Genomic DNA, 15,208 nt, shown 5'->3' on the forward strand with positions numbered 1-15,208 from the left:
CTTGACTGGGGAAATGTGCTAAACTGACCTAAAGAATAAAGCATTACGGAAATACCAACCGGATAGTGTTATCATGAGATCTTTTGGATCTTCAAGTACTTCTCCCAGGTTGTGTTTCATCTCAACCAAAATTCTCTTGCCTTGACAGTTAAGGCCTTACTGCTTACCAAACCCTGCATTTAAATGGGACAAAACTCTTTCATGCTGAGGTGAAGCACATGACTGTCCTGAAGTCCTTTTGCTACTTTGGTCCCCCTGTCTGGAATCCGTTTTCCACTTCAAATGCAGATCCTTGACTGAAGGCAGTCATCAAACCAAACCTTGCTGACTGTATTCACCAGGAAACCTTGGGAATTTGGAGAACTCTGCAGCTTTTTATGTTGTACAGAGAGTGAGGCATCTCTGGAGCTCATTTTGTACAAGAAGCTCAGGCATCTCAGCAAAGTGTGATGGATGGTGTTGCTTCAAACAATTAGCTGATTGGCCATCTTTTATTTCTATTCTGCAGTCTTATTATCCAAACTGGAGGATTATTCTCCTCTTTTATCTTCTAGAACAGTCTTCTTAACTGGGGAACTAAATCTTTGAGTCCTGCCATTTCCAAAGTAACATGCATTCACCTCTGTATCGTGGCTTTGGGGCACTAGAAGAATAAGGAAAACCACAGGACATGATAAGAAGGAGAATGAAACAGAGGGTGGATATTACTATTGTCAGACCCACTTTGTCTCCCAGAGGTGTAATGAGTACATTGAGCTTTGTTTGAGGAGGAACAAAGCCAAATGGAAGTGAATGAAGCCCTGCTTGGATGAGCTATATTTGTGCTAAGCTGTGCAAGAGCCAGGCTGATAAAACTGGAAGGGCAGAGGAACCCTGACGCGCCCAGATTTGACAGGTTTTGTTTGCCCAACCACTATCCCACACTGAATCCATTCCCTGAGAAGCAGTGCAGGCAACTCCAGAGAGCCTGTGAGCTCATAAACAACCCCTGCCAGAGGTGACCTGGCCTGTACAGAGTTGTCTTGGATATCTGCCTCATGACTACATTTGTCAACAACTGGGAAGAGCTGCCTGCAGAGAGCTGACTGTAGCAGGTCCCTGAGGTGTCGAGAATCACTTCATTACACTAATTACCAAACTCTGTATCTCTAATTCAGCCAGATATAGGCAGTGCATCTTGCCTTCAGCTGTTAGGTATGTCCCCTTGTGCTGGTGTTTTTTAGTTTATTGTGAATGTAGATTATTTTACCCAGTAAAGCATTTTTGGATATGGCTCATGGGTAAGATAGCAATTAAAATGTATTCCTTTGGATTATTAATGATATGCCCTGCACAGGCCTCTAAACTTTTCCTGATGGAAACCTATGTCACAGGCCCATTCCTTATGAGTTTCCTTGCCATCTGCTGATGATTGTATTCTTTTCCCCAAATGTATGGTATTCCTGAAAATCTGCACTGAATATCTGAGCTACTGTGACTCAGATCCCACCAGAGTTTCCATTAATGTGCAAGAGAAAAACATACCAATAGGGGATCATATGAGAATAAATTATATTTAATGGCACCACTGTTCCACCATCTGTTACAAAAAATATGGAAATGGCTACCTAGAGATTAGCAATTTATGATGGCTCACACTGTTAGAACACCATTGAGCAAGGTTTTGTTGAGCACACTTTTAGTAGTAGCCAGGAAGAAGAAAAATAGTTTCATAATGTTACCAGCCAAATAGTTATTTGTCATTTACCTGTGAGTCTGCCTTTACTACATTGTGAAAGACCCAGCTGCTGCACTATCACCTTTAGAGCAAATTGTTTTCATCTTTTTTAAATTGGTCCATACATAAAGCATTTGTTGGATGTGTGACTTGCCTCATGCTTATTGAGGAAGACCTTTGGGTAGATGTAGGTATTAATCTTCAGATGTGGATAAACAAATGACATCCAACTGTATTTAATACCCATGAACAACAATTTTTCAGTGGTTTAATTTAAAGGGCATTATTGGATTTGTTTGTTTTGAGTTTTGCTTGTGGAAAGGACAAATTGACACTATCCTTTATGCAAAGAGCTCAGAAAAACATCTGTTTGTTGAGTGTTGTTCCCACCCTCAAAACATTCAGATTTTCATCTGGCTTTGTGCCAAAACAAGCACCAAGTCTGGTAAGCAGGAGGTCAACTTCTGAAATTATTAATTTATTCATACCATTTTCTGTGAGCTGAGGACTCCTTTTAGGAAAGTGACAAAACCAGCCTTGTTTTTGTGAAATCAGTCACTTACAAGGGGTGTGCTTAGTGGAAGTAGCCACAGAGTGCAATGTGAAATCCACTAAGGAGAAAAAAAAATAGTGGCTAACCTAAGAAGCAGCTGTGGAAAAGCAAATACAAGCTGATTTCAAGTGTGTGAAGTGCTAAAATAAAATACATATAAGTAAAAAGGAGCTCTGGGAACAAATACAAAAATAATTAACGTAACAGGGTTTTACTTTTGTTTAAAAGACAAAATCATGTATTTGCACATCAGAGTGCAGATGCTTTTTATCAGAAAATGGAAATTTTATTTGAAAAGTGTAGTACATGAAAAATGATCCCCAAGCCCCCTTCAGGCAAAATTTTAAATGTTTTGTCCAAACCCTGGAATATTTGTATTTTGTAGTGCCACAGCAGTGCCTCCAGGAAGTCATTGTACAGGTACACGAAGCTCTTTTGCTCCTCTCTCAGGAATAATATGTTGTATTTGAGAGGCTGCCATGGTGTAGCCCAAAGAGAAGAGGAATTGCGGTGCTTTGTGAGAAATGGAGTCTGAAATAAGTTCAATTTAAGAAATACCAGGAATTTGAATTTTGAATACAGTATCTTCCACACTCTTTTCTGCTTTTCTTAGTTGAAATCACTTAGGTGTTGGTCTTTCACCAAAAACTTGATTTCCTACTATGAAATAATAATAATTAACTGCAACAGTAGGTGTGTTGTTCCTCACACTGACATGTTCTCGAAGGACAGAATATTTTTCTGATAGGTTTTATTTAAGTGTCTGCTTGTGTGAAAATACGTATCATTACATGAGGGTTTTTTCCATGTGTGAGAGAACAAAATGCATAAAATGTGCTTTTTGAGTTTGAAGAGAAGCTTGATTGAGTTTTCAAGGCATTAACAAAGAAGTGAGGATTTTTATTAATTCTAGAATATATTTTTCTCTCACACTTGAGCTATGCTGCTAAAGTTCACTGTGACACTGGCATATAAGTAGTAAATATTCAGTCATAAAATTTGATATAAAAGAACTTCATGCAGTACAGCAGAATATCTAATAAGCAATGCAGTTTTCAGAGACGTGGAATAGATATCTTTAAAATGTCACCATTTCATGGTTTTTTGTAGATATTTTGAGTGCTAGCTGTAGAAAGATACTGATTTTTATTTTAATGCTGATCATAGCTAGTAAAAAGATTGCACCATTTTTTAAATTTAAATAATTTCCAGGAAAGCTCCCTAAATATTTTTTGCAATTTTTGAAAAATTTTATTTTAAAAAAGAAAACTCCACCTTAGTTACTCATGTGTATATTGAATATGTCTTGTCCCATTACTATGAATCTTTCTGCCTTTTTTTCATTCATTTTGCCTACTTTTGTTCCTCCATCACCGGAATACCTTATTTAATTATCTTCCTAAGAAACACTCAAATAATTTCACTTTTGTCACAGTAGTTTCATAATCTGTTAGGAGTATTTACACTAAATTTCAAATATTGATACAATGAGCCACGAGTGTGATACTGAAGAGATTTAGAGACCATGTACCTTTGATTCATGCATGACAGTTTTCCTTCTGAGTCTGCTCTGAAGGCCTCACTCTGCCTTGTGCCTGGGAATTTCATCTTGCTGCACTTTGTCTGTAATTATTTGCATGTCAGACACCCGCTGGAGCAAGAAGAAAATGTTAGCGTCAGAGAGGGTACCTCTCCTTTTCCCTTGGCATTAGGAGACAATTAACTATGCTGCATGCAATTATAAGCAATGAAAAATAAATGCAATGTGTGCAGCCTTTATGAAAAAGATCAAAATGCTCCTATTTTTGTCTAACATTAATCAGAGTAGAGCACTTAGCCAAGCAAACATTTGAGGTTGTGTGTCAGAGCGCAGCTGCAGTGTTTGTCCTGATTATTATTTCTTTGCTAGAAGTCTGTGTCTGTTCCTGTATCTGGAACTACACTGAGAAGTTGACATTACAAGGAGGATGTGGGCAGGTCTGGGATCCTGCCTGGGATGTCAGACTCTGGCAGTGTCAACACTCAAATAGTGATACCTGTTTCCTGAGGCATTGTGTCACACCTGCCTGGAGGAGCAGTGGGTATAAATTTGGGGTTACTGGCATTTTGGATGTGTTGCCATCCCCATGTGCAGGATGTGGTCTTTCACCTATGAGCAGACTGGTGAGTTGAGTCCAGACCCTGCTGGGCTGTGCAGAGGACGAGATCCTTTCTCCAAACCTAATGAGATTTGGTTCCATGTAGGATGCTCTGCCACACTTATGTGCCCAGATGTACAGCAAACCTTGCTTAACCTTGAGAAAATCCCTGTGGAGATTCACAGTACTCATCTCTCTATTATCCATCAACAGAGAGAGACCTCAGAAGGGCAGTCCTGCTCTGGTTAGGTCAGGGTTGGTGTCTGGGGGACTCAGCTGGGTTCATGAAGTGCAGTGGGATGAATGCACATCTGTGTACCCTGCCAGAGCCAAACCCACTCAGTCAGCTTAAGGACCTGCATGAAACATCACACTGCATTTTGAGGACAACTTTTTGTCCTGCTGACTCAGAATAAAAACAAAGAAATTATCCTTTAAGAATCAAACTTCCTTTTCCTTTCTAGTGGCCATGTAAGTTAGTCACAGCTTAGAACAAGCCCAGCTAACCTAACATGAAAAGTTTGACAATGCAGTAAATCTGCCTTGAGTATTTCAGTTGCTGAACCAAAATGTCCCTGGTGTGCAGTGCAAAGGATTGATTCAGTCCAAACTCTCTCTGCCAGTTCAGCTGTTTTTGCAGTGTGCAGGGTCAGTCATGTCCCAGCCATCTTGAAGCTGGATCAGTAACTGTCTGGCATCCCCTTGCTAGCAGTGGGTCACCTGTCCTCTTCCTGCTCGGGTAAAGCATAAAGGCAGCATAAAACACCCTTATCTCTCTCCAGCTGACTTTACAGAAATGCAGACTTGGACTTAGACCTGATTCACAGCAAATACATCCTGCTGAGGAAACCCTGTCGAGCCCAGTTTACATTAATGCCCATTAGTCAGCATGGCAGTGCTCTTCCTCAGCTTCACAGCAGTTCTGCAGAGCTGAAGCAGGTTTACAGCCCATCCCAGCCTGTATCGTGTTTCCAAATGGAGTCTTCAGTGGTCAGTATTGCATGTGAACATAGAGCCTACATGGGAGCACATTTATCTCAAACACTGCGTACTTGTCATAATTCTTCCAGGTAATTCTACAAAAGATCTTTAAGTAAGCATCTTTTAAATATTCTCTTGCATGAGGAATGCTGGGGGGTTTGTCTGTGGTTAATCTGTCTCTTTCTGTTTGTGTATTAAAATCCAGGACAAATGATACTGGCCTCCTTGCTTTCAAAGACCATTTGCCTGTAACTCAGATTGTGATCACTGACACAAACAGATCAAATTCTGAGGCTGCTTGGAAAATCGGCCCTTTGCGTTGCCATGGAGACAGTGAGTACTAGCTCTTCTCAATTTCCATAGGTACAGAATGTTCCTTTTTTGTTGTTGTTGTATTTTTCATAAAAAGACTCTTTCTCTGATAAAAGGTAGCTTTCCACATGCAGCCTGCAGCTGCTGTCCTGTGCCAATTAACTATAGAGAAGGGGGTTGTGTTTGCAGGGCAGTTCTGGAATGCTGCTTCCTTCAACACGGAGGCCTCCTACCTGCACTTCCCCACGCTCCACGCCGAGGTCAGCGCCGACATCTCCTTCTTCTTCAAAACCACCGCCCTGTCCGGGGTATTCTTGGAAAACCTTGGCATTAAAGACTTCATACGAATTGAAATAAGCTGTAAGTTTCACTGCTCAGAAATCTTGGTGGTTTTGCCCAATTTGACAGATGCAGAGAACTGGGAAGGACATATTTTCTGCCGTTTTTAGATGGCTGGAAGTGCCTGGAGATGATAAGATGGAGACATAAAGACTCTTTTATCGAGACGTACCTACCTCTCCTGTCAGAGTTTCCCTTTATAGACTTGATCATTACACTTAATCTTGTTGTGGCTAGATTTATCTTTCTTAAACAAGAGTATGAATTTATTTTTTCAACACTGATATTTATTTTTAAATATCTTTAGAGGAAAAACTACTGGTACCTATAGGCTGTTTCTAGTTGAAAGTTGAAAAATTTAATTCAGCCATTCTGATGGTTACTTTTATTTCCATATCAGTAACATACCCAGTCTGATGTAGCCCTAGTGTTTCAAAGGAACTCGGTGTGTATGGTACAGCTACGAGGTGAGAGCTTATGAAGGACAAGACACTAATGCAATACAAGTTAGTCACAGTTGTAATGGATCTTGAATACTTCAAAATCTATTAAGTGAGTGCAGTGGAACTGCTACTCAGTGTATAATAAAATAGCAGGGAATTTAATTAGTGAGATTTTGCCTCACTCCTGTTGTGATGACTTCAAATATTTATTAGTGACAAAAGAGCACGGTGGCTTTGACATGAAATATAACATGTCTATTCCAAATTCTGTCAAGCTGAGGGAAAACAAACTGAGTGCTATGCGTTTGATAATATGCTTATAATAACCCCAAAATAAAATTTAATAAAACAGGGCCCCAAGGCCCTTCAGTTCATTAAACTGGTGGTAAATGTCATGGTGGATTATCACAAGGTAATGAGGTGTGATTTACTGTTAACTGCGCATCAAGGTCCAATTTGGTTGCACTTCAGGGTAGTACATTTTATTCTCAGGGAGACAGAAGTAAAAATGGCATCAAATGTAACAAATACTGTAAACGAAGAGGCTTGTTCAGTGAAAGCTTCTGGATGTGTTTGCGTCTGTACTCCTAGAGAAATGAGTTATTTAAAAGTTTGGGAAAAAATCTTTTAGACTTAGGCTTCTTATCAGTCATTTGTTGTTGTGCTTCTTGCTACCAGATGGAATTTGCAGCCTAAAGGCCTTGTATCAAGGAAGCTCCATAGAGCAGGTGCTTCAAAGGGAAACAACTTTTTAGCAGGTGCAGGGGCTAAGAACAGATCTTTGTCTATCCCTATGGAGCATTTCCTATCTTAGCTATCTAAAAAGCAACTTCCAAAACCAAACCTACCTAATATTTTGGGGCTTGAAATAACAAGGTTTTTGGAATTTTCAGTCCACAACCTTCTGGTTGTGTGATGTGTGGATCTGGTTCTTGGTCTTCATGGTGCATTTAGCATTTTAAAGAGAAGAAAATAATCAGTAGCAAGAATATTAAAAAGTTCTAGCCCCTTCCAGGCTTCCAGCAGAGCAAGGTGGACTCCTTTATGTGGCTTTTGTTTTTCAACTGTTGTCCTGTTTCTAGGAGCTTTATTATTTCTAGATGTGTGTTACATATATAGCTTTAGTGCTCATCTATTTTTTTGTGCATCTTGGGTCAGATTCAGGCAAATAAATGCTTGTAGGATTCTCTTGTACCACATGCAGCCAAGTTCTGTAATGGTTAATTACCTGCATTTTGAAAGACCTAGTTGGAAAGATCTTTATCCTTTCTCCCATCTTAGCATTATTTGTCCAAAATCTTCTGGGACCATTATGTGACTTTTGTGCAGCGTTTAGCACTTTTACTTCAAAAAGAAAAGTGCCATTTCTAGATCACTCTGATTTTTATAGCAAAAAAGATGGGTACCCATAACCAAGCCTAATCACAGCAGAGATCAAACAGTGAGGCTGCAGGCTTAAATTTATGTATAAACTGCTGTGTAGGAGATGGGAGGTAAATGATCCTGTACTATTTGCTGACATAAAAGTTAATGGACCCTATATTTATGTAAGATTTCTTGATGTCAAAACCACTATTTAGTTCATACCTTCACTTCCTCTTCACATCTGTTTATCTTGCAGCCCCCAAGGAGATCACCTTCTCCATAGAGGTCGGGAATGGCCCCACAGAAGCCACTGTGCAGTCTCCCACAGCCCTCAATGACAACCAGTGGCACTACGTCCGGGCAGAGAGGAACCTCAAGCAAACCTCTCTGCAGGTGGACAACCTCCCCAAGAAGGTCCTGGAGGCCCCTGCTGAGGGACACTTCCGCCTGCAGCTCAACAGCCAGTTATTTGTAGGTAGGGACAAGCCAAGGGTTCCTGTAGATAACAGTATTTCATATAATTTGGTGGTGAATGCTCTTATCTCGCCATTCAGCTTGCATGTGGTGGCTTGATTTTGCTTTCTCTTCTTCTACTCCTGCATAGGCAACATGATTAACATGAATAACAACTCTTTGCACTTAAAGCCTATGCTATACTTGATGGTATTTTTGGGGTCAAACTCCTAAAATGTATTTATTGCCAAAGAGTTAATAGCCTTTTTTCTTATGCAGCACTGGCTGTGTAAAATGCTGTAAAAAATGTGACCTCTCTCTTTAGGCACATTGTAAAAGTCAAAAATTTGTCGTACAAATTTCTGGGGCAAAGCCTGAAGACAGTATGGTCTTTAAAGTCTATTCCTTCAAGCATGCCCACCAAAACCCTTATTTGGCTAGAGAGTCCATGAGTGCAAGAAGTATAGACACAGTCAAAGCAAATACAGGTGTTTTACCTGAAAGAGATTCTTCAGAGAAGAAAAAAGAAAATTAAAAGAGGAAAGAAAAATTGCTGCATGTAATTTGTTTATTATTGCCCTGGCACAAAAAACCTGGATTGGGACTAGTTTGTATTTGATGATAATGGGTTACAAAGGGAATGATCCCTTTTCTATATGCAAATGCTGTCTTTCTGAGTAATGTGCTCAATGATGGAGTGGGATGTAACTGTTCCTATGCAGGGCCATTCAGGTAACTTCTGATTCCTTCCTTCAAATGGGTTTTTTTACTTAGCTGAAATGCTGTAGCAAACCTCAATCTGTCAATGCATTTTAATAAAGTTTCCTTCTGTATTCATACCCTTCTACTTAAGTAGCTTTCAGGGTATTCATTTGAGCTTTTTATTGTGTATGTGTGCAGTAATTATTGGGCTCTGAAAGTAAAGAATTAATCTGTTAATAAATAGATGCGGCTGCATCAATGTCAGGAGTCCTTACAACACAGCTGTTGATTTATACCTGAAATGATCTCTGTTAGACTCAGCTGGAGAGGAGAACACACAGAAAGGAGGCTTAAGACTGTCACAGTGCAAGGTTTCTGTTTTCTGGTATGAAGCATGCTGCTAATCACTTGTTTTTCAAATACTACATTGATCCTAAGAACATGTTCTGTGGGAGGCCAGGCCTGGAGGCAGAAGGCTTGGGCTGCCAGACACCTTAGAAACATCAGAGCAATTTGCCAACACACTGTTTGCAGTTAGGAAAATGAGATATTTAGTGACTGAATAGACTTTGTGATTTTTTGGTTGTTTCTTTCCAAAGGATTAAATATGATGGGTTTACCATAGGTCATCTATTAGATATGTCACATATATATATCAACTGTTTACCATCTCACATATGAAAAGCAGTATCTGCCTGTAAGCTTGCTCCTCAGCCTCAGCAAAATAAACAGATTACCTCTGTGAATTTCATGGTGGTTTTTAAGTGACATAATTGATGAATTGTGTAATGAAAATCTAGTAGTTAAGGGCCTCACTAGAGCAACGTGCCAACAGGAGCCCTTGTGAGCAAAGACAAACACAAAGCCCTGCACCTGTCCAGAGCAGCATCAGCATCCCCACAAGCTTAGGACTGAGTGGATGGGAAGCAGCTCTGCCAAAAAGGTCTCGTTGGTTTTGGTGGAGAAATGAATTTGTACCTCATCTGAATGTAGCTATGCTTTAAGGAATGGGTTGGAAACTAGTCCCTGATACCAGCAGGGACTTCTGACTGATTGTACTCTGATTGTAGTGAGTGTTTACAGAAAACTCTAGGATATAGCTATTTATTTCAGCCAAGAGGTGAAGAGTCCTCGCTGCACAATAAATATGTTGCATTGTGTCGTCTATCCACGCTTTTACTGAACCATGAACAAAAGGGACAGAAAAAAAATGAGTTTGGGAGTGCTTTTTCAGGCCTTAACTCTGCCAGATTGAAGGCCAAAATTATCTGTGACTTGCTAAGTTTTCCTGAGAGCTGTCAGAAGAGTTGGAAACCTGGGTTGCCTCCTGATTCTGGCACTATTCATCCCCGGGTGCTCCAGGGAAAGATGGCAGGAGTCCAGCAATACACAGATGTGATATAGTTTGTCTCTACTGAAAGTCTCATTTGAATCTCTTAATAAAAAGCTACTGATTTAATACCTCAGCCATGCAGAGAGAGCTTTAACACATCTGAAAAATAAATGTATAAACACCATTGTAAAAAGGAAAGAAGCAGAAGCACATAATATTGCTCCCTACTCCCCTTTAATCCACAGCATATTTGTCTCTGCAGTATTCTGCATACTGACAGTGATTAAGGGGTTTCCAGCCTTAATGACTGTGTGTGGCAGGCTTTTGAGATAGCTCTGTGTGTCTGTGAAGTGGAAGAGAAAAATGACTTTGCATTGCCACTACACTCAAACAAGCTTGGGTTTTAATGCAGTTAGAAAGGAGCTAGAAAACCATTTCTCACTTTCTTTTGGTCTTGGGTGCTAACTGCTTCCAGCTGCATTATAATCCTGTCAGAACATGGATATCCTTGCACCTGGCCAGATTTCTTCTGTAAATTTAAAAAATAAGTACAGTAGAAGGAGCAAACCCCAAACAAATGTGCAGGCTAAGTAACATCAACTGCAGCAAACTGTCCAGTAACGAGCCAGTTCAGCAAATTACTTGCTCAGAAGGGGCAGGCAAAAACCATTCCTTTCAATGGGCAGTCATTTCCAGCACTCAGTAGGTGTGACATGGTTTTGTATAGTGCAGCTCTCCCTGTGGTCCTGGAGTTGTTCTGTCATTGTGGCATGGACTGAGATGAAGCCCTGTCTTACCTACTGGTAAAGGCAAGAGCATCAGATTCCATCATGGGAATGGGAAAGACTGTCCTCCCAGACCACTTTGAGGATAGGCTTTGAGCTCAGACTGGTAACATCAGAGGAGCAAAATAAAAATCCTGAGAAATTTATCTGATGTACAAAGCTTTAGTCAGAAGTTTTTGTGGTATTTGTTTGGTACGTTTAGGAAATTAGCAAAGCTAAGTGTTTGTGTTCCTGGTTTTGTCTTGGGAAGAAGTGAGCAAGGAATGAATCCTTGGGTGAACCTCCTCTGTTGTAGACAGTCCAAAGGCAACATATCCCAGAGACAGTCAACAACTGAGAAACTTTCTCTGGAGATAGAGAGAAGGAATGATAGGGAAAAAAAGGAGCTTATTTACCGCTGTTGGTTTTAAAAGCATTTGTAGACACCTTGGGATATTTTGGAGGCCAAGAGGAGGAATTAATGCCTATCTCTTTGTGTATCCTGTATGCTTTGTATATATTTCAGCTTGAGACCAAAAAGGTCTTCTGAGGAACACCATAGCAAGTTTCAAGGTCTTCAAGGTCTTTTGAGGAACACCATCGGAAGTTCTCCTGCTCCTGATTATGTTTCCTATACTTCTCTGCCCTTTCCTTTTCTTCATATCAGTTACACAAATGCTCCTAATACTTATTTTCAGTCTCCCTAATCCACTTTCTACTAACAAAAAGTCCTTTGTTTTTTTTTAAAGCAAATCTTCAACTTGTTGCTAGAATGTTAATTATTCATCCAATTGTGTCACCAAGTTATGCTGTGAGTGCTCAGTTGTGATCTTCTTGTCTTTCCTTTTAGACAAGACTCCCTTCCTTTCTCAAGGGCTCCTCACAAAAATTCAGCTGCATAAACACCTTGCTGGAAACAGCTTGGCTCATTTGACTGTCACTTCTACTGAGCAAAGTGCACCCTTAACCTTGGTGTTTATTGTCCTTAGGCTTATCCGAAAATATGTTTTCCTGAATAAGACATTCAGATCTCATCCATTAAAGTCTCTAGTCCATCAGGCTCCTATTAGAAGGATTTACAAATCCTAATTTGTAAATTATTTCAGTTTATTTACAGTCATTTCCCTTCAGCCAGCAGGCCTGGTGCTGAATGTGACTCATCCTTGCTATCTGGGCTCATCAGCATGTGTAACTCTCCTGCTGGTGGGATTCAGGTGTTGTTTGTACTGAGGCAGCAAATAGGAAAAAACAACAAAAAACCCAACATTTTTGGTTTGGTGTTCTCATGTATTTGGTGATATGCAGACATAAGATAAAGAAGCTAATCTTTCTCTTAAATGAATTTGCAGTTTCAAATGCCAGACAGGGCAGTAGACAAGCCAAAAAAGAGAAGAATGACAAAAAGAAAGTGTCACATAGAGCTTTCTAGTTCTTTCATAAAAATAGACACCTTTCATTTCCAGGGCTGTCCATCTTTTGCCACTGTATGCATTGATATATAGTATTTTTTTTTTAATTTGTGGATTTGTATTTGCACCTCAGGATTGAACTTCATGGCTTTGATTTCTGTTCAGACTCATCAATGAGTGCATTTTTCACTCTTTCTCAGGGGGAACAGCTTCCAGACAGAAGGGCTTTTTGGGATGTATTCGATCTCTGCATTTAAATGGACAAAAACTTGACCTCGAGGAGAGAGCTAAAATGACACCTGGTGTAAAACCTGGATGCCCAGGACATTGCAGCAGTTATGGGAACCTGTGCCATAATGGAGGAAAATGTGTGGAAAAGTATAATGGTTACTTCTGTGACTGTACCAACTCGGCCTATGAAGGACCTTTCTGCAAGGAAGGTAGGCAGCAAGCTTTGATCCCAGTTATTTGTGCAATAACTCTGAATTACAGCATCATTTCACTCATGTCAGTTTGGTGTCCCCACATCTCAAGATGTTCTATTTTCAGCTGTCCCTTCAGTGTTCTTAAATGTTTATCTTAAAGCAGGCTCTAACACCTCCTTTTGTTGACTTCTGTGTTGGCCTCAGAAATTGAAATGGTGTTAGTTGTACTAATAGTTTAACACTATATCCCACTATGATTCCTGTTTTCCACTGCATGTAACTCTCCCCAGACATTAGGAAATAGGGCTGAAATGTTTTATAGCAGGTGTTTGGCCATGTCTGAATTTTTAGGTTGCCTTTTTTTTAAACCTTATATCTTTTGTTCGCCTTAACAAATCCTTAAGGTTTTTCTTCACAAAGTTTTAGAGCATTGATGAGACAAAAAAAGAGGTAGTCTTTTTATGTTGTTTTTTTTTTTTTCCATTCCTGCGACAGCCCATCCAAACGTTAAGAAATTTTTAAAATAAGCATGAAGCATTCAGGAGAAAACTGATTTGCATGGTTCAGTCTTTGGTGAATGTGTCCTCACTGAACCTTTCTGGTGGCTTATAGAAGGCGCTGTCAACACCAGAAAAAAGCAGGGAAAACATGGAACATCTAATTAAGAGAACATGCTTTTTGGAACTAACAAAATCACTACTCAGTAACAGCAAGGTGCAGGGTGAATTTTTAATTTCCACGGCTGTCCCCCACCTAACAAATGCAACATGCTTGCTAAGTGGGCTGCATCATCTGCTGGTATAAATTGGCTTAGGTGTTTAATGAAAACAGAAACATGAGTTCTAAGGATCTGAAGATGCACAGGCAGATGTTTCTCTATTTGGTGCTCCCAGACACAGCTTCCCTTACTGACTGTCTTTGGTCAAAGTGTTGCTTTCATAATTAATTTCTTTAAAAAGGAGACCAGAAAGAACAAATCTATTTTGGGGTCAAGACAGAGAATGTTGCCTTACATGTCACTGTCAGAAGATGGTGAACAAAGCATTTATTTGGCTGACAGACATTTGGGCTGTTCCATCTTGTGGAATTCTGACTCCAGCACTGAAATAGTTGAGTTTATGTCTCCATACACAGTTTCTCTCTGTGCCAGACAAACAACCTGCAAGGAAAGACACACTGTTATACAAGTGAAGGAAGGGTGATGTCAGCTGGATCAAGGGTGTTTTGCAGAGTTCTCTTTCTGAGGTGGTTAGTTCTGGTCCATTCCTGCCTGGGAGATCTGAAAATGCAGTAGCTGAAATAATCCCTTTGGTTTATATCTGCTTTCAGAGGTGTCTGCATGGTTTGAAGCTGGCACTTCTGTTACCTATACTTTCCAAGAACCCTATCCTGTCACAAAGAATGCAAGCACCTCAAGCTCTGCCATTTATGTGGATGCTGTCGTGACCAAGGAGAATATTGCACTCAGCTTTCTCACAGCACACACTCCAAGCCTTCTGCTGTACATCAACACCTACTTTCACGAATATTTGGCTGTCATTCTCTCCAAGAATGGTGAGTAGTCTTGATTTGCTACCCAAGGGAGACCAGTGAAACTCTGTGGTGTTTTTGGGGGTTGGTTTGTTGGTTTGTTTGTGCGTTTGTTTGTTTGTTTGTTTTTTGTGGGAGAATAGTATAGAATTCTGCACTGATTTAAGTTCATTTCTGTGTCTTCAATTTTATCAAGTTCATAGTGTTCAGTTTGTGAAATAGCCATCCCTCTTGTTTATGTCCCTTTATTTGGCATTCAGTGCTACACTTGCCTATTCAGTCTTTGAGTAATCATGTTGTTGGGGCTTAAAATGTGCTTTGACTTCCATTAGGCAGGGTTTTACAATAGTATTTCCTTGCTATTTATTCCGTAGTGAGATCCATTAGGCCACCAAGATAAGGGAATGAGAAATACCATGTACAGCAGTGTTTGGTGCAGAAATACGCTATAATTTTATTCTTTGCATTCTGTCTTGGGCCAAGTATTGCTCCTCACTGGATTGTTTCAATGGAATAAAGCCATTTTGTCTAAATATTAACGCCAGACTATATCAAAGTTTTCTAGGTTAATTGGCCAAAACATGAGGTGTAAACCAATTTCCTGTTTAAAGGTACTTAATATGGGTACTTTTTGAAAATGTGTAAAGATTTTAGGGGCATACACCTTTGTCTTCTCAGCAAAACTCGGGCTCCTGAGTCCTTGCAGTGCTTTCAGAAAACTCAGTCCAGACAAATATCATCTTA

The 15,208-nt window shown here is 40.0% G+C and overlaps 1 protein-coding gene across 1 annotated transcript in view; it reads left to right on the forward strand.

Moving 5' to 3' along the window:
- CNTNAP5 (contactin associated protein family member 5) overlaps nt 1-15,208 on the forward strand; it is a 200,963-nt gene that overhangs the window by 147,980 nt on the left and 37,775 nt on the right. The window contains 5 exon segments of the mRNA XM_050977015.1: nt 5,595-5,722; nt 5,891-6,061; nt 8,105-8,323; nt 12,710-12,949; nt 14,264-14,488. Coding sequence (XP_050832972.1) covers nt 5,595-5,722; nt 5,891-6,061; nt 8,105-8,323; nt 12,710-12,949; nt 14,264-14,488 — 983 coding nt within the window.

Source organism: Serinus canaria, chromosome 7 (genome assembly GCF_022539315.1).
Source record: "Serinus canaria isolate serCan28SL12 chromosome 7, serCan2020, whole genome shotgun sequence".
Lineage (NCBI taxonomy): Eukaryota > Metazoa > Chordata > Aves > Passeriformes > Fringillidae > Serinus > Serinus canaria.